The 22,618-nt window shown below is 38.2% G+C and overlaps 1 protein-coding gene across 1 annotated transcript in view; it reads right to left on the bottom strand.

Annotated features, from left to right (window-relative positions):
• Positions 1–22,618, bottom strand: part of LOC126481322 (SET and MYND domain-containing protein 4-like) — a 117,358-nt gene that overhangs the window by 15,940 nt on the left and 78,800 nt on the right. The window contains exons 6-9 of the mRNA XM_050104986.1: positions 19,241–19,553; positions 11,130–11,431; positions 10,970–11,043; positions 2,383–2,495 (exon numbers count right to left, since the gene is read on the bottom strand). Coding sequence (XP_049960943.1) covers positions 2,383–2,495; positions 10,970–11,043; positions 11,130–11,431; positions 19,241–19,553 — 802 coding nt within the window. The remainder of the gene's footprint in view (positions 1–2,382; positions 2,496–10,969; positions 11,044–11,129; positions 11,432–19,240; positions 19,554–22,618) is intronic.

Below are 22,618 nucleotides of genomic sequence, written 5' to 3' on the forward strand. Positions count from 1 at the left end.
TTTGGCTTCCTTCTGACAACCATGCCTCCATCCTTGCTACCCTCCCTGTTTACCTTTACCTTTCCCTGTTGCTTCATAACCTAGGTTGTGAGTAACTAAATCCACTTTCCCTTCTTCCCGTTTTCCCCTCTCTCCTCCCTGATGAAGGAACAAAGTTCCGAAAGCTAGGAATGTAAATTTTATGTTCTGTTTTGTGTTATCTATCGGCTGTACTGAGCTGAGGTAAGTACCGGCCAGCCCCTCTATCTATTTGTTAGTATTTGTACAAATATTCAGTCAATCCTTCATAAGATTTCGAAGTGGTGCAAAGACTGGCAACATGCTTTAAATGTTCATAAACGCAAAATTGTGTACTTCACAAAATGAAGAAACACAGTACCCTATGAATTTAATCTCACTGAGTAACAACTGGACTCTGTAAACTCATACAAATACAATAGGGACATGAACTGGAATGACCACATAGGCTCAGTTGTGGGTAAAGCAGATAGGAGACTTCAGTTCACTGGTAGAATACTAGGGAAATACAGTTAGTCTAAAAAGAAGAAGACTGCTTACAAATCACTCATGTGACCTATCCTAAAATATTGCTGAAGTGTGTGGGAGCTGTACCAAATAGGACCAGCATGGGATTTTGAATGTATACAGGGAAAGGAGGCACTAATTCTCACATTATTTTTGTGGGAGTGTGTCACAGAGTTATTGAAAGAACTGAACTGGCAGACTCGAAAAGACAGACGGAAAATGTCCCGAGAAAGTCCGCTGACAAAGTTTCAACAACCAGCTATAAATGATGACTCTAGGAATACACTAAAACCTCCTACATATCATTCCAGTAGCGATCATGAGGACAATATTATACTTGTTACAGCACACACAGAAGCATTTAGACAATCATTCTTCCCACACTCCATACATGAATGGAATGGAAAGAGCCCTAATAACTGGTACAATGGGGTGTACCCTCTGGCATCCACTCAACAATGGATCACAGAATGTACATGTAGAATATCAGGGCAAGCTGGAATTCCAAAATAACTCATCAGTGATGCAAGTGCCTATAACGAGAGAATGAGGTGCCGAAGCCATAAAACATGGACTATGGGGCAATGGAAGAATGTAATTTGGTTGGATGGGTCATTCACACAGTTTCCAGCTACTGGCCAAGTCCCAAGAGTAATATGTGATGAGGGTTTGGTGACAATTTGCACAGCCATGTCATGGTGTTCCATAGGCCTGATGGCTACTCTGCAAAGTCTCATTACTGCCAAGGGTTCTGTGACCATTATGGCTGATCAGGTCCAGCCTATGGCACAATGTTTGTACCCCAAACGTGATGCTGTGTTCCAAGACAATAGGGCTCCTGTCCAGACAGCTCACATCATCCAAAAGTAGTTTTGGGAGCACAAAGGATGAATTGTTGCATCTTCCCTGGCCACCAGTCACCTTATTTCAGTATTATTGAGCCTTTTTGGTATGTGATCATTATCCATCTCCATCACATTTACCTGAGCTTGCTATTATTTTGCCAGGAGAATTGTATAAGAATCCCCTGGAAACCATGCATGAACTGTATTTATCAATTCTGAGATGACTGGAAGCTGTTCTGATAGCCAATGGTTTGCCTATGCCATATTAAGCATGATAATATTATGTGTTCTTGGTGTTTCCATATTTGTGCCCACCCTGTGTACCATATAACATAGATCCAATGGAAACTCGTGAGACATCCAAAGCATTCTACAACTGTCCAATGTAAAACACCTCATATGGATACAATTGACATTCTGTTACAATGGAAGCAAAAAAAGATTTCTTCCTAACAGGCATGTATGTCACAATAAAAGGTCAAATCGAGGGAAACATTCCACGTAGGAAAAATATATCTAAAAACAAAGATGATGTGACTTACCAAATGAAAGTGCTGGCAGGTCGACAGACACACAAACAAACACAAACATACACACAAAATTCAAGCTTTCGCAACAAACTGTTGCCTCATCAGGAAAGAGGGAAGGAGAGGGAAAGACGAAAGGATGTGGGTTTTAAGGGAGAGGGTAAGGAGTCATTCCAATCCCGGGAGCGGAAAGACTTACCTTAGGGGGAAAAAAGGACGGGTATACACTCGCACACACACACATCCGTCCTTTTTTCCCCCTAAGGTAAGTCTTTCCGCTCCCGGGATTGGAATGACTCCTTACCCTCTCCCTTAAAACCCACATCCTTTCGTCTTACCCTCTCCTTCCCTCTTTCCTGATGAGGCAACAGTTTGTTGCGAAAGCTTGAATTTTGTGTGTATGTTTGTGTTTGTTTGTGTGTCTGTCGACCTGCCAGCACTTTCATTTGGTAAGTCACATCACATTTTCAAATCAAAATACTTACTTCTTTTTCAATCATAGCAGAATCTGTGCAGCAATCACAAGAACATCTAAAAAAGTACTGTGACTTTAAGATTTCTTGTCGTTCCTTCAGTGGCATTCGTCTGAAATGTGGTCCTGTATAAAAAATCAAATAATTATGAAATGGAAAATGCATGGATTAAACTTTAGATGGGTTTCACGATAATGTATTATTGGGCTGGTGCATAAGTTCATAGCATTTTTCTATAAGTTTAATAAACACACCAGATACACGTAGCAAGATACTTTAGTCATCAATAATGCGTTCTCCTCCACTATTTACAACAGTCTGCCAATGTTGGGATAACTTTTCAATTCCAAGACCGTACAAATCTTGCAGTTTTGAGGCAAAGAACTCACTGAGCCATGTTCGGAATGTTCCTTGACTGTTGTTTGATAGAGCGCGGAAAAGGTGAAACTCTTAACAGCATACAATCAGGTGAATAAGATGGGTGCAGAATGACATCCCAACCCAACACCTGTGTATTTTTTGTCAGTCAAGCAGAATGTGGATGGGTGTTATCATGGAGTGGCATCACTTCACACAGTCTGTCTGGTCATTGTTCTTGGATTCTGTATGCAAGACATATCAGTTGTTTACAATAAATGTCAGTAGTGATGGTTATACGACATCTCAGTGTGGCTTCAGCTGCCAGATGCTGCAGTCATGTGTGTGTGTGTGTGTGTGTGTGTGTGTGTGTGTGTGTGTGTGTGTGTGTCTATATACAGGGTGATTCAAAAAGAATACCACAACTTTAGGAATTTAAAACTCTGCAACGAGAAAAGGCAGAGCTAAGCACTATCTGTCGGCGAATTAAGGGAGCTATAAAGTTTCATTTAGTTGTACATTTGTTCGCCATTTCAGCCAATAAAGTTTTTGGTCCCTTTTTCTTCGAAGGTGCTACTGTAACTGGACTACAGTATCTGGAGATGTTAGAGAATTGGCTGTTCCCTCAGCTCGAACAAGAAGCACAACAATTCATATTTCAGCAGGATGGAGCACCACCACATTGGCACTTATCTGTCCGTAACTACCTGAACGTCAACTACCCGAGGCGATGGATCGGCCGCCAGGCAGCCCGTGACAGAGCACTTCATCACTGGCCTCCAAGAAGCCCTGATCTTACCCCCTGCGATTTTTTCTTATGGGGGTATGTTAAGGATATGGTGTTTCGGCCACCTCTCCCAGCCACCATTGATGATTTGAAACGAGAAATAACAGCAGTTATCCAAACTGTTACGCCTGATATGCTACAGAGAGTGTGGAACGAGTTGGAGTATCGGGTTGATATTGCTCGTGTGTCTGGAGGGGGCCATATTGAACATCTCTGAACTTGTTTTTGAGTGAAAAAAAAACCTTTTTAAATACTCTTTGTAATGATGTATAACAGAAGGTTATATTATGTTTCTTTCATTAAATACACATTTTTAAAGTTGTGGTATTCTTTTTGAATCACCCTGTATATAATCTTTTAGGCAAAGGCCTTATTGGCTGAAAGCTTATATTGTAACAGGTGTTTTGTTGTGCCTATTTGCGATTCAGCATCTCTGCTACATGGCGAGTAGCAACATTCCTTTTCATAATATTTTTACATTCCATCCTGGATTTTTTCCATTGTTTGAAAAATGGCAATATGTTAACTCAAATGGCAACTGTGAACTACAAATAAAAATGATAACCAATAAATAAACCCACAGGAACTGGAATACCAACATACAAAACAAAAACACTATGGACTTATAAACCAACCCAATATTTGTTGTCAAACAATTCAGCTAACTTTTTATCAACTCCTCATGTCATTCAGAATAAGACAAGTGTATATGCATGCCAAAATCTTATTACACATCTAAGTGTTAGTAACTGTATCCAATAAAGTGTTCTCCAATACAAAGATGTTAGCACATTGTGTTAGCACTCAATTTTCAGTTCAATGAACAGAAACAACCTACACAAATCAGTATTATTTTTCTAGCTCTCACATTGCAAGCGAGTACTAGAAAACTAGCAATAAAAGACATAGATATTAAGTATTCTGCTATAAAATCCATTGATAAAATGAGCCTTAGTTCTCAAGCCAAATCACATTTTATGAGACCATTCAACCATCACAGTTTTACACCTATGTATAAAAGCTCACAGATGAAATATTTGTCATTCCATTAGCAGAAAACATTGGTCTCTTTGGAACACTGCAGGCTGTCTAGAACAGCTATCAAGTAGTCATGCTCTCTCCAGTACTGACATTAGTCATGACAGTGAAGTAGTGTGCAAGTGTCAGTTGACTGTATGGAAAACAGCACATTAGGAGTGGTCTACATGGAGAAGTGACAGAATGGCAGAAAGGGATAACATGTTTTGACGTGAATGCAGACTGTCCAATGTGTCTAAAAGAAACCTTTTGCAACCACGTACCACAGTAAAAGAAAAGTGGTAGTAAAATGATCCTAACTGATAGAGAACAGAAACAAAAGGCATACCGAATCAATAATAATGTTTCAAACCCAATAGGAACTGCTGCTGTCAGTGAATGCCAACTAATATGTTACTGAATGAACATTTCAAAAGCAACAGCATGCAATGAACATTTGGAGTCGGATACATCGGAAAAAAACCATTGCTCACAGCAGCATGTAAAGTTGCTTGTCTTCAAAGGGCCAAACAACAAAGAAACTGGACAGCACCTGACTGGACTCATGTTGCGCCGTCGAACGGGTCATGATTTTGCCTCTTTTCAAATTATGGAAAGCATCAAATGCACTAATGCCCAAATAAGACATTTATACCATAACTACAGTCGAAGATAGCTCCATGATGTTCTGGGGGCTGTCTTTTGTACCATGACTTGGGCCTATTCATTTACATTAACCAGGGTGCTCTGTTCAGTGCCCTTTCTTCTACAGCTTCATAGTGAATATGCTGTGAAAACTGACAACTGCTGTGTTCACAGGGCTGCATGCATGCAGCTGTGGTTTGATAACACTGGGGCACTCTGCTGCATCTTGACTGGCCCACTAAAGCATCCAATCTTAATCCCATTCAAAATGTGTGGATATATCTGGAACAGAGGCTGAAACATAGCACTCAACATCTCCAAAATTTGGTGGCTCTTTATGATATAATCATCAATAGATGGCTTCAGCCGGACATGACACACTTGAAGAAACTTTTAGATTTTCATCATCACCAAACTGAGGCTATTGTCAAGGCTAGAAATATTGTTAGATGGTTTTAACCTGTCATTTTCTGGGGGTGACTAATTTTTTGTATGGTTTGCTTATATAGTACACCTTCCAGTCTATGGAGTAGTACTTCCTGTGACCAAAAGGAGTTACCATTACACCAATAATCTGGCAATAGTAAGTCAAGAGGGAGCTGAGTGCCTATTACACTAACAAATTAACTTCATCCAACGCCAGCTAAAACACAACTGCGTGCATTTCATTTTAAGCACAATCAGGCACGTCATAAACTTGACATCACATAGTGGGGGATACAGTTAGTAAACATGAACCTTTCAAAATATCTGGGAGTCACTCTCTGACCTATGGGCAGCATTGTGAGAATACTAGAATGAAGGTGGAAGCCACAAATAATATTCTCCACGAGATCACTGGTAACACATGCGGCTCCTGTCCACAAAGCCTGAGAATGATGGTACTAGCAATGTGCTACAGTGCTGCAGAGAACATGTGCCCAGTCTGGTACAAATCCACCTATGCAAACATAGTGTACAAGGAACTAAACAAAATGTGTAGGCTTAGTATAGGCTGTCTTAAACCTACACTACTTGCAAAACTCTTCCAACTTGCTGGTATAGTGCCACCAGATATTCATCATAAAGTAACTGACAATGTGGAGAGAACAAATCAAGCTCATCGGGAAAACCATCCATTACATTGACACATTCGAGCACCTCCAAAGTTGAGGTCCAGAGGAAGTTCCCTCAAGACCACTCCAGTATTACAAGTGACAATGGCCACAGAAAGAAAACAATTGTGAGTCTCTCGACTTTTAGAATAACTCCACCTGGCCTCCTCCTTCAGAAACCCTCACACCTGGGCATGAACAGAATTGAATGGTGTGGAGGTCACTCAGTCACCTTCGTTCTGGAGTTGGAAGATCCAGCAGCAACCTCCAGAAATATGTGGATATCGCCAACTGTGACTGCAGAGAACCACATACCATGGAGCACCTATTAGACTGTCAGCTATGCCTTCCATCTAGCACTGAATGTCTTTTGCTTGTGACATTGGGTGCAGTTGTGGTTGTAAGATTTTTGCTGCAAGTGGTGTAGTTTAGTAATTCTTTCTTTCATCTGTTTGTAATGGTAATTACCATATACTGTATTTGTTTTCTGATTAAAGTAAATAGTAATAGTAATACACCTCCTGTTTAGCCACTCAATAAAATCTGAGAAATTTTACACAAAATTAAGGGTAGTACTTTTATAGGACAACTTAAATATGTGAAGAGACTGACTGATAAGAAATGTCATGAAGCAACAAGCAACAGTTAAATTGGTAATGAAGGAAGCCCGAAGGGGTACACCTTTAGAGGAAGATCAGGGTTTGAATATAGTAAGCAAGTTCAAGACAATAACATAACAGTGTTATACAATGCATAACACAGTCTCCCGTAAGCAAAAATGGAATTACACAGTGTAGTCTCCTCAAGCTGAATTACCATGATTGGACACAATGTGTGTAGGTAACATGAAATGTTTGTGATTTTCTGGTTCAATTTGATCTGGTCTGAAATGGTTCAGTCTTCATTCTGTTAATGTACAAACATGAGCACATATAACCACTGCAATATGTACACTGTTTTATATAATAGTTCTTTTTTGCTTGGCTTGCTGATACACTATTGTTCTCATGTTCATGAAGTAGCATTCTGTCATATGACTTGGTATAATAAGCATTTGATCAAGATTCAGTGAAATGTTCAGCAGAGGATCTGATGATGGCAATGTAGTTTGCTGAAACCAGTTATCACAATAAATGCTGTACAACAGAAATCTTGGCTCATTGGAGCTGCACTTCAGTTTCTATGTAAATCTTAAAATACACATGCATTCATGTACTATCATATGTACAGAGGTGTAAAAAATAAACAAGAAAAAAAGAGTAATATGTGCTATCAAAATTTAGTTCTATGATTAGTGTGACTGCATGCCATTGCCATACCAAACATTTCTTTGGAAAAAAAATGGCATGTAGATGTACAAAGCTTCACCTTGTGTGGCCTACAGATTGTTTTCACAATGAATCTTTCACTTTGTGGAGGAATGTGTGCTGTATTGAAGTGCCTTGGCAGATTAAAACTATGGGACAGATTGGCCCTCAAAACTGGAGCCTTGTCTTTCATGGACAATACCTTACAAACTAAGCTACCCAGGCACAACTCACAGCTTCATTTCTGGCATTATCTCTCCCCTATTTAAAAAACTTCACAGAAGCTGTCCTGCATATATCTACCAAGTAACTTTTCTAGAAGATAGATTCACTCTGGGAACAGTCCCCTAGGCTGTGGCTAAGTTATTTCTCTCCAACACACTTTCTTTGAGGATGTATGACTATAAATCTGATTTTTACCATGGAATAAATAATAATAATAATAATAATAATAATAATTATTATTATTATTTATAATTTAAGCAAAAGAAGGTGTAACATATATGTCATGTTATGCAGATCATACTTTTAAGTTAAATACATGGCAGTAAATAAAATAAAGCATGTATGTGTGTGTCTAATCTAATCTACATTGCATTTAGGCAACAGCATTTATTTACTTTTTTGTTTATCATGTTGTAGTACATTTCATAAATAACAATGAACAAATAAATATCTGATTTGTAAAATTCAAAAGTGAAAATTAATTCAGCCAGGAATTGGTTAATAAATGATTAATAACTGTTTTTCACTGTGTTGCTAGCACTGTTTTTGTTGTAGATTACTATTATTATTATGATTATTATTATATAATGTTCTGGCACATGACTTACTGTCATTCACATTCTTGCTTCCTAATGCAATGTTGTTAAGTTTGAATTACAGTCACTTAATTTTGTTCACTCTTTGATATGCTCCTTTTAAAGACTGATCAAATATTGAGATGCAAAACACATTCTGGAGATGGCAGGATGGAGATCTTCTGCAGATGGGGAGCCAAACAGTCATGCCCAGTGTTCAAGCAGAATATGGCAACTGCTTCTCTACTTGGTCCATCAGCCACTATCAAGTAGTCCATGAGATATTTTTCAGGTCTTTCTGTCGCATTAAATTTTATTGGATCAATTTAATTCTTCTTTAAATTTGTTAATAATGCTACTTACCATAAAGATAACATGCTAAGTTGCAGACAGGCACAATTAAAAGACACACACAAATTTTCAGCCTCAGCCATCATCAGAAAAAGAGAACACAGGCACCATTCACTCACACGTGCAAGCACATCCCATGCACACATGACTGCCAACTCTGGCAGCTTGGGCAAGAGCGCCTGTCTGAGCTGCTGGAGTTGGAAGTCATGTGGGTGTGTGGTGTGGTGTGCTTGCTTGTGTGAATGAATGATATGTGTTTCTCTTTTTCCGATGAAGGTTGAGGCCAAAAATTTATATATAAGTGTCTCTTAATTGTGCCTGTCTGCATTTACCATATTATTTCTATGGTAAGTAGCAACCTTTCTTTTCTTATGTTGTTGATATTCCTACATGGAGTTTCCATTGTTTGATTTTGTTAATAATACATTTCATTGAAGAATATGACACACTGAGTCTTTCCTGTCTGTTTAATTTTCATCCTCTTTTTGGCTACAAAATCTGCTTTTCATTGCCATCTAATAAGCCTCAGTGTGATAGTATACAATGTATTGCAACTTTCTTGTTCTTATGCTACTGACTGGTTCTTTAACATGAATGATTTTTGGATCTTGTGTATTGATAATTGTCAGTTTGCTGCTCTGGAATCACAAACTGTTGCCCTGTGACAATACAGTTCTGCATGCAAGCACACCACTTGAAGACAGCAACTACTTTCTGTTGTTAAATGTTTGCTTCTTGCTGACTACGTTGGGCACTTGTAGTAACCTGCTGGTTACCACACTTCCCGACCAAGCAGACATAAGTACAGCCACTATGACAAATGAAATGTGCATACTGACATGCAAACAGCACACCCACAACTACCTGAGGTGGCTGCCGGGAGCAGTCCAGTCACCAATCACCATCACCTGGTCCACTGTGGGCACACAACATTACACCAGCAACACCTGACTTGGACAGCTTCTCTACAAGGGCATGCATGAGCCTCTGGGCCCTCTACTGTTAAATGCATTCGAGACGTGTATGCTACTTTCATTGTATTCATGTTTATGTCACTATGACCCAACAAATTGTACTTTTCATGGGCATGTGTTTCCTTGAGTTCCCAGTTAGGACAGCACCAAGCTTAACTGGTGAATACAACAACAATGCAGCAGTGTCTGTTGCTCCTATATTTTGGTATAGCTTTATGTGTGTAATGTCACAGTGCAAACAGACTCACACTACTACTACTACTACTACTACTACTACTACTACTACTGCTACCGCTACCACCGCCACCGCCACCACCACCACCACCACCACCACTACCATCACCAGCATTATATATCCCCTTTCTAATGCCCTTCAACCAAAACAGCTGAAGTATGTACATCTATCTGGAAAGATCTACCCTCTCAAGACTGGATTAATAAGAAATAGAGAAAAGTTAAGGTGGTGGTTTTAATGCTTCAGATATTATATACAGTCTACCCACACTTTAGTACAATGCACACAACACTTGTACAAAAAAATGAAACTGTCAGAAAAGTCCTTCTTTGGAATGTTGTTCAATTCATGTGTCACATTGGCTTGAAGGTCAATTACATTGTCAAAGTACTGGCCCTTCATGACAATTTCGTAGCAAGTTTGTATCAATAACACCAAGTCTCATAACCCGTGATAAGTTTTTCCTGAAAAAAATTGTCCGCATTTCACATTTCAATAAAGTCACAGCAGGTGTCCATCCATCATGGTTTTTGTTAGGGAGTCAAGGCATGCAAGACAAACTTTGCACAGACTTTTCTCTTCTTCAAAACATTCTGGAAAATGTCTTCAGTTCTTGATTCAGAGACGTTGCTCCAAAGTAATTTGTCACACAACAATGCTGATACAGTATGGTCACATGTCCACAACTACACACTGTCTGTTCACAACTGATTGGTTGAATATATAATTGTTGCTCAGAATTGTTAGTTCAAGCTGCTTTTCTGATGTCACTTACATGCCAGAAACAAAATCAGTCTCAGAGTTTTTTGGGCAGACATTGTATTTCATTAACTTGTGTGAAGGAAAAGATTTCATTTAGCTGCCATGACGTTGCTACAAATAAAGCCATTTAAAAATAAATAAATAATTTGTAGAGCAACGCTTTACCAAAAAATTTTCATATTGTCTTGATAATCCGTTCAAACTTTCCTCAAAATCCACCAAAAATAGTTTGATAAACATCATTTACGAAAGTTAAGCCTGATGGCTTACCGTAGCAGTTAAATACTTCTGAACCAGCTGCAATTTCTCTGCTGGCGCGCACAACAACATATTCACCATAAAAGCTGCAAATAATAATAATAACAGAGATAAGACATTGACATAACTGTCTGGTAATACATACACAATTTTAGTATCACTAATCACCTACCTACTAATAATGTTTGGATTACATGAATGATTCATCATACTGGCAGATGGATATATTGCTGTAGCAATACGAACTTGAGCTTCCTCTGTAACATTATGAACAGCAGGCACACTCTCAATTTTGGTAATAGCATGAGCATTGCAAATCAACTGTGCAATATGTCTCAGTATCAGTCTCCCAATAAAATCAATGCTTAGCTCAGATTTATCAGAGATATGCAATGATTCAATTTGATTAGTAAGCTGCCTGTTATCAAAGTATTCTGTGCTCTCCTTCAGATATATAAGCAACAATATAGCAGTCTGAAATGGGAAACAGTGGCAAACAGTTAGGTACTGCACTAATATGATTCATATTTTTTTTAAAAAGACTTAGATTTAATGTTCCATCAATAATGAGGTCATTAGAGATGGTGCTTACACTCAGATAAGACAAGGCTGGAAAAAAATAGCTGTATTCCCCCCCCCCCCCCCCCCATCTATCTATCTATCTGTCCATCCATCCAAGAAACTACACCGATTATCTAACAAGAGTGTGTTAGGTAATTCTGATGTTAGAGGTATTGGACAATTGTTGCAGAATGAATTATGGTCAGAATTGTGACCTATTGCTATGATGGGGCAACATGCTGACCATTACATGATTGTCTTTTTTTGTTACACTTAGTGATTTATATTTCATTATGTTCGATCTCTCTCTCTCTCTCTCTCTCTCTCTCTCTCTCTCTCTCGAATACACACACACACACACACACACACACACACACAAATAGTGTTGCATATTCAGGAATTCTTCTAGTTAGAAGGAGCTGTCACACAGATATGATTTCAGCTTTTGTTTGAAGTTAATTTTATTACTGATTATAAATTATTTCCAACACTGGGTAGGTGGTCAAAAATGTTTATTGCTGAACATCTCACTCCTTCTGTGCCAGACTAAAGCAGAGTGTACGTCATTTCTTCTTTTAGTGTTGTATTTACAACTGCTTCTGTTATTTCTGTTGTGGACTGGGGGCGTCCACTTCGAAGAAACTCTCGTTCCCACTGAAAGAGACAAATAAAGGTGTCCCAGCAGGACAGATGTATGGATTTTAGGGCAGCACACATACAATGAAAGTAACACAGAATAGTGAGTAGTGAAATATGTTACTCAACTCGGGTAACATTGGTTACAGCAATTGTAGAATACAGGTTTAGCCTATCACTCTTGTGCTGACTACAGTTCCATGAACATAAACTCAATAAGGTTCTCTGAACTTAAGTTGGAAGAAAACTAATCTTCTGTCTTGAAGTACTATTTGAAGAACAGTTCCAACTAACAGTACTCAGATGGTCCCTGTCCGTACATGATTATTCTATTCACTGTTCTGTTTCTACTGAAGACTAACCACTGTCTGTCTATGAGGCACTGTTTCTATCCCATTCGACAACTTGAAGAGCTGAAGACATGACGAAAGTTCTGCGAGAACTTCCTACCAAGACTCGGATTGACTTACAACTTGAACTGACAATGTCTGCTAGTTCATGGTTACCTAAGCATGGATCTCTCTTCCTGATGGCACTGTCACTCACAGGGGGCACGATTCTCATGGGCAGCATTATTGGTTTGCGTGCAGCAATGTTCTTGCTGTGGACAGACGTCCATGGTACTTCTGGTACCAACTGTCGCCAACTCTTCTTGTGTGATATCTCAGTACAGCACAATTTCAGAATTGTTATTGTTTGTTGACAACAACCTTAATAAGAGAGTAAGAGTGCTGCGATGTTGCTACAGTACAGTTAGGTCACAATAATTTTCTCCAAGCACTGCCAATATTTCTATGTGTGTCACATGCTTACACAGGTAAGGGAAGGAGTCAGCACTGACTTCTCACACAGCTCCTCTCCCTTTGACAGTCCTAATGGGGGAGTAAGGCAGCCCTCCAAATATCTCCAATATAAAGCAACTGCATGAATCATCAAATTTCATGGCTAAACAGTATGTCCAACTGTTTAAAAGTTGTCTACATTGGGCTTCTGAGAGCAAGCCACAATTTTGACCAATGGACTCGTTTGTCCTCAATGAACAGTTGCCCCAGAGTATGGTGCCACAAGAGCTTAGTAAATGAAAATAGATAAAGTAAGTCAACATTTTTGAATTTTTATCTCCAAAATCTTATATTATAAATAATGAAAATGATGCACAGCTTAACCATTTAATACCTGTAATATGTGACTTCTACTTCAGGTTCTTATCAACACAAAAACCACAGAACAAAGTAGTGCTAACCTGTCTTTGTATAGAACATTATCCATGATCCATGGCTGCTTACCCAAGAGGACCATCTGTTATACATTTGCGATTCAATTTCAGTACACAATATTTTAACAAAGCGCATTTTTTATTTTTTGAGAGGACAGCAGTATGTTTAAATGGGTATCTATCCTCTGCTTTTGCTGACGATGAGATAAGATTGATGTGCATTTTTTTAAAAATTTAATTGCTTGGTCTCCAGTCTTAAGTTTTAAACATACCCTAGCCTTTGTGTGTCATTTTAGGGAGAAAATTTGTGTTGTAACTTTTAATTCTTCACTAATAATCAACTTCATCTCTAAGTATATTTGGATAATTGATAAAGAGCCAGAAGCTGGGCATCAAAATATCATTGGACACCAAAATATCCTATAATCATACTCATCATTTGCATGAACTACTGGGATAAGGTTTGATACTTTTTTTGTTTCAGAGGCACACGGTAAGGAGATCCTCGTGGATGTTGAACATGATACATTCAATAATAATGCAGAACACATACAATACTTAATGTGCTTGGATTTAATGTTAATCCATAGGGAAGTGCTCCTCAAACATGTAGAACATGTGGGCAAAAGAATAAAAATAAAACCAATTTGAACATGTATATGACAAGAGATGTCTGCTTACCAAATAGAGGAGTGGTTGGGTAGTGGTCAAAGACACAGAACAGGTGGAAAAGTGCTAAACTGTCTTCCATGTGATCCGTATTCTGTCTATCGGCATTTTCAGATGAAACTTAATATAACTGCCGCGCACTGCACCGTTCTCATGCAGTTTAGTAAAAACACAAGTAAAAACTCTTGAATTTAGTACTGTAATTGTGAAATCGTCTAACATATTCTCTGCAAGCAGCAGCAATGTTTGCATTACAAAACTCATACATATCAGCATATGTGGCATTTGTAAATACATATGACATGCTTAAATGATACAATAGAATTGGTCAACAAATCACAATAACAGATGAAAAATTCAGCTCAAGCATAACTTCAAAACTGGCCCTTAAAAATAAAAATGGCATTCAATAAATAAATCCGTAAGAACCAGAATACCAAAATGCAAAATGAAAACTTATCTCTGCAACCAGCTATCTCTCTGTAACCAATAAAGCTTGGACATGGAATGTTTTATTCAAATAGGTCTACCACCTCCTAAAATATTTACTACTACTCCTACAACACTTTATACAGATGCTCCAAACCATGGAGCAAAGTCAGCCATCCAGTTGTTAGATATTAGTTTAAGCAGTTATTGTTCAGGGTTCATTATGAGCACTGCTCACCTCTGCAACCTGATTCTTCCAATTTGGCTATTGATGCAACTGTGGTAAAATAATGATTTTAAAATACCTCTTGCAGTTTCTTTTGAATGACTGGTTACTGTCCACTGGCTCTGCTAAAAGCCACATTTCAAGTAAGCAAAACATAACTGCAACAGGGACAGCACTGGAGTGGTAGAGGCACATGTAAGGTACCTTGATTGGTTGAGTACTGAACAATGTGGCTGAGCAAATGACAGACTGGCTGCTCCTTCAAAGAAAGTATACAATGGTTACAAACTGATGACCACTTCTCTCAGTATACGAGGAGCGTTTGAAAAGTCCGTGCAAAGTCTGAGAGATGGCACCCACCAGTGCTGTTCCGAGGTCATGTTTAGTTAGTAGCATCTTTGGAAAGAACGCACACCAAGCTTCAGCCATATTGGTCTATTGCTTTGTGTTTGGTATTCGTGTGAATCAAGGAAGTCGAGTGATTGTCAAAAAATGGACAAAAAAGAATCTCGTGTGGTGATTAAACATTACTTTATGAAAGGCAAAATGCCTCAGGAGACTAAACAGAAGCTTGATAAACATTACGGTGACTCTGTACCTTCAATTAGAACAGTTTATAAGTGATTTCAAAATTTTTGGAGTGGCCATATGGGCACAAGTGATGCTGAACGTTCTGGACGCCCTGTGGAGGTTATGACTCCAGAAATCATTGATAAAATCCATGATATGGTGACGGATGACAGAAGAATTAAGTCACGTGAGATTGCTAGTGCTGTGGGTATCACAAATGAACAGGTACATAATATTTTGCATAAACATTTCGACATGAGAAAGATATCCGCAAGATGGGTTCTGCAATTGCTCACGCTTGACCAAAAATGGAATCATGTGAAGTGTTACAAGGATGGTTTGCAGCTGTTCAGGAAGAATCCGCAGGACTTAAAGCATTGTTTCATCACTGTGGATGAAACATGGATACATTACTATACTCCTGAGACCAAACGACAATCTAAATAATGGGTTACTAAGGGAGAACCTGCACCAAAAAGGCGAAGACCATTCCTTCGGCCGGAAAGGTTATGGTGACCGTATTTTGGGATTCGCAAGGGACAATCCTCATTGACTATCTGGAAAAGGGTAAAAATATTACAGGTACATATTAATCATCATTATTGGACCATTTGAAAACCAAGCTGCAAGAAAGACACCAACAATTGGACCACAGAAAAGTCCTTTTCCATCATGACAATGCACCAGCACACACCTCAGCAGTTGTGGTCGCAAAATTAATGGAAATAGGATTCCAACTTGTTTCACATCCCCCCTGTTCTCCAGACTTGACTCCTTCAGACTACTATTTGTTCCCCAATTTGAAGAAATGGATGGCGGGACAAAGATTTTATTCAAACAAGGAGGTGATTGCAGCAACTAATAGCTATTTTGCAGACTTGGACAATTCCTATTACTCAGAAGGGATCAACAAATTAGAACAGCGTTGGGAAGTGTATAAGTTTAAAAGGGGACTGTGTCGAAAAATAAAAACTGTTTACCCCAAACACGTAAGTAGTTTTTATTTTTGCACTGACTTTTCAAATGCCCCTCATAACTTACAGTGCTGTAGCCAGTAAACTACATTTGTAACTGTGATATCATCAAGAGATAGCGGCACCACACCACGGTCAGCAATACGAATAATTATGTTATTGAGGGCTCGCTGTAATGCATAAGAACCAATGGGAGACATTCCAGAAGACATGCACTCCCTCTTAGAATAGCAGCATCCTCATGCACTCTGCCCCAGTTTGTGACCTCATCTGAAGGAATCAACATCACACTGTAAGACCAATGAGTTAATGAAGTTTCTGAGGAACTTGTACTTTAGTAAAGGATGACCATCGAGCCTAAAGAAAATAGTGTATTAATTAGTGCATTAAGTGATGCTTTGCTAGTCAATGACAGTTGTAAATTATTCAGTAATTCTGTGGCAAAGAAGTGTTCAAAATTAAGTAAATATTTTATTCATAAATGTAACAAAGTGAACTAACATTTAATGAGTTACAGTTCCTATGTGTCACCTCACCAAGCAATCAAAAAACCCACAGTTATGACCGGGTGAAAGTAGTTTCTATCGTTTACTCATTTTGAGCCACAAAGGGCAAACAGTGATAATACATTAGGAAAGATATTTTCTCAAATGTATTAGCTTAAAATGAGTAAACTAAAGGACACAGTGCCATGCCAGGCACTAAGGTAAGCATGCAAATTTCTCACACTGCAGAAGTTTCATGTGGTCACAATAATAATGATAACTTTTCCATTGGAATTTGAACTTCTGTTAATTGTATGTTCTCAATCTAGTGTCTACTTCAACCAAGGGCTTGGTATAATGTGTACTTTTTCCAACCCTCCATACATCTTGTGCCCAGCTCTCTTCCCCATTTCCTATTTTTGCATCTCTCTAGGTAAAATATTCCAGTATTCAAATCAAGAACAGCTACCAGCATGAGTAATTTGGAAGTAGATACCCCTGTTGTAGCATAGCAGCTTCAGACACTCAATATAGACAAGTCTTCAATTTTTAGCAATATTATACAACTGCTCTCTCTATGAAAAAATGTTGCATTGTTGCAAAGGTCACACCAGAAAGTAAATGGAAGTAATCTGTTGAGCTACAGGCTCATATCACTGAAACACTCTGTAATAGTCTTTTGGAACATATACTATGTTCAAATCAGTGTTCAGACTGATAACTCTTACTTTTTTACTGTTATCCAGCATTATGAAATACCCTGGAGACAGTGATCTATTGACAAATATCCAGCATGGGTTCATAAAATACTATTCTTGTGAAATACATCATGCTCTTTATTCACACAAAGTAATGAATGCTATAAACACCAGATATGAAATTGATTCCATTCCTCACAAGTGGCTTCTAATGAGATTGTGTGCCTATGGAGTATTCTCAGTTGTGTGACTGAATTCACAATTTTCTGTCACACAGGTTACAGCTCATAGTAATTAATGGCATGTCATCTAATAAAACGAAAGTAATATCTAGGATTTCCAAAGAAAGTGTTATACGCACTCTGCTGTTTGTAAGCTATATAAATGATTTCTGAGCAGCCCTCTCAGACCATTTGCGGGTTATGCTGTCATTTACTGTCTAGTGAACTAGTCAGAAGATCAGGATGATTTAGGACAGTGATAGTCAACCTTTCATAGCTACTGCAAAATTTTATGAAAACCTAATGAAAATGTTTAAAACTCCTACCTCCCATTGTGAAATCTGCAACGCCTACTAGTGGGCGGTAGGGACAGTGTTGACTAAGACTGATTTAGATGACCAAAATTATTTAGACAAGATAATTGCCTGGTGCAAAATGTGACAAACCCTAAACAATAGAAAGTGTGACATCCTCCACATGAGTACTAAAATCTTTTAAATTTTGGTTACACAGTAAATAATATAAATTTAAAGGGTGCAATTTCATCTACATACCTAAGGATTAGAAACTACTTAAACTGTAATTACTACATAGAATCACTACACAGAAAATCTTGTGGGTAATGCAAACCAAAGACTGCATTTCATTGACAGAACACTTAGCAGATGCAACAAATTGACTAAATAAACGGCCAACACTACACTTGCTCATCCTTTTCTGGAGTACTCTTGCACATTATGGGATCTTTACCAAGTGGGATTGATGAAGAACGCTGAAAAAGTTCCAAGAAAAGCATCTCATTTTGTGTTATCACAAAATTGAGGAGTCAATGTCATGAATATGATAACTGAACTGGGGGTGGAATCATTAAAACAAAGGCATTTTTCTACATCTACATCTACATCTATACTCCGCGAGCCACCGTACGGTGTGTGGCGGAGGGTACTTATTGTACCACTATCTGATCCCCCCTTCCCTGTTCCATTCACGAATTGTGCGTGGGAAGAACGACTGCTTGTAAGTCTCCGTATTTCATTACAGCAACATCTTTCCATGAAATTTCTAATACCAATTTTCTCTTCCAAATGCCAAAAAAGCTTGTTGACTACCACCAATATAGGGAGAAAATACCATTGTAATAAAATGAGAGAAATCAGAGCTCGCATGGAAAGATTTAAATATTCATTTTTTTTTAGAGGAAAGGTTGAGAAATGGTCTAAAAGTGTTTCTAAGAACCCTCTGCTAAACATTTATTTGTGAACTGCAGATTAATTGTATAGATGTAGAATTCCTTTTTAACAGTTTCAGAAGTTTGAGGTTGAAAGAAATTAAAAACGTGAGTGGCTGTCAGTCTCATTTCAGTTGCTTCTTCTTCAATGCCTGGATAAGCAGTGGTTCTCTCCTGTTTTAACTCAGTCAATAAAATGTACTATAATAATTCTTAAATTTCATCTAAAAACCTAGGGATTACAAACTACTTGAATTGGAACCATTGCATAGAAAATGTTGCGGGTAATGCAAACCAAAAATTGCATTTCATTTATGGAAATGGTTTAATAAAGAAATAACAGTTTAAGCATTGTCATACCAGTACATACCAGAGCATACTGAAAGAAGTCATCATTTTCCATGTTCTCAATATGAGGTAGCAGGCTGTACACAGCAGGATAATTATTATTTTTATTTCCGAATGATTCAACACAGTCTGATTTGTCTGGTGGATGTTTTATAAATTTGCTGTTTTCAGAACACAGAGGATCTGCCTTAAGCACAACACGCAATGCTAAATGGGCTATGCCAACAGAGTGCAATAATTCTAGGCCACCAGAGCATTCATATCTGTGGTACTCTCGCCAAGATGAATCACGACAGCACTGTCCACAGTAGAAAGTTTTAGTACAACCCGTACACCTGCAAAAATGAGTTAACAACAACATTGCAAATAAACTGCAGATATACACGATCACAGTACATTCTGCATTGCCCACAAAATACCAGGTGACATTTTAAATTTCCTACATCCTCCGCATAAAAACAAGAATAATATACAGTATCAAGACAGCAGATTCAATAATCAAAACAGAAAATTTCTTTTTACATTATTACTAATAATGTAATGCTAAGCAGCTAAAAAAACATGCTAATTTATTTTTTCATTATATACTAAAGCATTATAAAGGAGTGCTTTACACATATCCTTATCTTGTAACGTAACGATCTTCCACTGAAAATAACAGACTGCTGAAAAATGTTATGTTTGCTGAGAATATTGTTGTCGTGCTCTTCAGTCTGAAGACTGGTTTGATGCAGCTCTCCGTGCTACTCTATCCTATGCAAGCCTCTTCATCTCCAAATAACTACTGCGACATATATCCTTCTAAATATGCTTAATCAACAAATTTGTGAGACTAGGTTTTTTATATTACAACATCAAAGATAAAAGATTTGTGTGAAGCAATCCTTCTCGATCTCTTGGTGTCCCTCTATGAGTTTTACTCCCCATACTTCCTTCCAATGTTAAATTGGGATCCTTTGATGTCTCAGAAAGTGTCCTACCAACTAATCGCTTTTTCTGGTCAGGTTGTGCTATAAATTTCTCCTGAGTTCTACTCAGCACTTCATCGTTAGTTACATGATCTACTCAGCTAATCTTCAGCATTCTTCTGTAGCACCACATCTTAAAAGCTTCTATTCTCTTATAGTCCAAACTGTTAATCATCCAAGTTTCACTCACATACATGGTTACACTCTATACAAATATGTGACTGATGCACATTAATCAAGGGTCAAAACAAAACCATGTCTACAGCTCAGATGATAGCTTAGCAGGCCTATAGTGAACTCATGTCATGAACATCCAGCAGATGCTGATGTAGAAAGAAGACAACAAACTTTTAGTATGGCTTTGAACACTAAGAACACAATGAAATCAGTAATGAGGAAGAAAGTTTTGTAATGGGTAAGTCTCATGCTAGAGGAGTAGGCCAACTTTTGCAGGATGAGCTATGATCAGAATAACAAATCATCAATTTCTTTTTAACCTAGTGCTGGTCTGAGTCAGGTGATAGAGGACTAAGATTTAAAAATATCAGCAAAAGACACTGTGGTTATAGTGAGTGAGCTGGGAAGTAGAATACACAAAGGTGTTGAGTACAATATAGAGTGTGACCTGTTAAAGACAGTCAGCATCAAGGCATACCAGTGTTGGATTTGTACCTGTTTTGAGCTATGATCAGCTTCATTAAAGTGTACGGTTCCTGTTGTTTATATTAGTAGATTGTATTATACCAGGCATAGCCTTCACCCAACAGAGAAGGGAAATCAAAATTGGCTGAGCTAATAGCAGAAAACTTACGGGAATAGTCGCTATCACAAGTGGTAAAATGCCAAGAGAGTTGCACCATCCTTTACGTTGGGGAGACTAGAGTATTAAAATTATGAAACTACTTATTTGCAACAATGAATGAGTGCCAAAAAAGCGAGTTAAAATGATATGCCGCCCTCAACATCATGTGACCACTGGCATCAATATGTTGAGTGTTATAATGATTTGGGTTAACATTTAATTTGTTCAGAGCACATATGAAGAAAGGAGGGATGCTCCATTCATAGGAACCACTATGTTTTTAAAGATATAAACATTAAATCTTCGCTTGGAGTAGAATTTGAAATGAGACAGCACTGTCAAGATAAGACTGCAGAACAACTCACAACATCAGAGGATCCTGACACATACGACTACATCCACACTCTGCAAACCACTGCGAAATGCATGGCAAAGGGTACGCCCCACTGTGCCCATTATTGGGGTTTCTTCTCATCCTATTCACATATGTAGTGCAGGAAGGATGATTGTTTGAAAGTCTCCGTGGCTGCTGTAATTATTCTAATCTTGTCCTTGCGATCCCTAGCACAGCAACACATGGGGGGGGGGGGGGGGGGGGTTGTAATATATTCCTAGATTCATCATTTAAAACCAGTTCTTGAAAATTTTTTTTAGCAGATCTTCAGAAAAGTTTAGGTCTACCCTTAAGAGTCGATGAGTTCAGTTTCTTCAGCATCACCGTAATGCTCTCCCAAGGGTCTAACAAACAGGTGGCTATTCACGTCTGGAATGCTGTGCACACCATTTCAGTTCATATCTTTGAGTAATTTTCTAAAATAATTCAATTTGGCTTATTAACTACCCTCTTCAACACAGCTTTGGTAGGCTTTGTATCTTGATCATTATTAACATTTAACATACGGAACTACAAGTCAGGATCTGAGAAGCCATTGTCTATTAATTTTGCAGTATATTTTTGTTCATTGAACCTGCTTATAAATATATTTTCAGTGGCTGTTATTGGGAGTAAACCAGTTTTCAGAATAGATGAAGACCTTATTAATGAATATTTTTTATTTTTCATTCATTTTATTTTAAAATAATCTGCGTTAAAATAAACAAATACCAATAAACTGATGCCTACTAGCAGCTTCACCCACAACCAAGCCTATGTGATCATTCCATTTAATATCGCTGCAAAGTGTTACACCCAAGTACTTGTATGAGCTGGTTGATTCCAACTGTGGCTCACTGATATTATAGGCATAGGAGACTATATCTTTTTGTTTTGTGATGCGCAAAACCACTCTTTTGTTGTTCATCATAAATTGGTAGAATACTGGGGAAGTGCAATCAGTCTACAAAGAAGAATACTTACAAATCACTCGTGTCACCCCTTCTAGAATATTGCTTAAGTGCATGGGACATGTACCAAAGATGACTAACAGGGGATTGCTGAAAATATACAGAGAAGGGCAGCACAAATAAATGTCCTTCTTGTAGATGTCTGTTACCTGTACTTTCTTCTAACTACTGAGCATGGTTTTCTGTTGATGGGATCTATGATGGATCATAGTTAGAAGAGGGGCTAACTCACCCACATGTTCAACATAGAATCTGACAGGGATTCCAACAGGCCGGGGGGATTTGT

This window comes from Schistocerca serialis, chromosome 5, assembly GCF_023864345.2.
Source record: "Schistocerca serialis cubense isolate TAMUIC-IGC-003099 chromosome 5, iqSchSeri2.2, whole genome shotgun sequence".
NCBI classification, from domain to species: Eukaryota; Metazoa; Arthropoda; class Insecta; order Orthoptera; family Acrididae; genus Schistocerca; species Schistocerca serialis.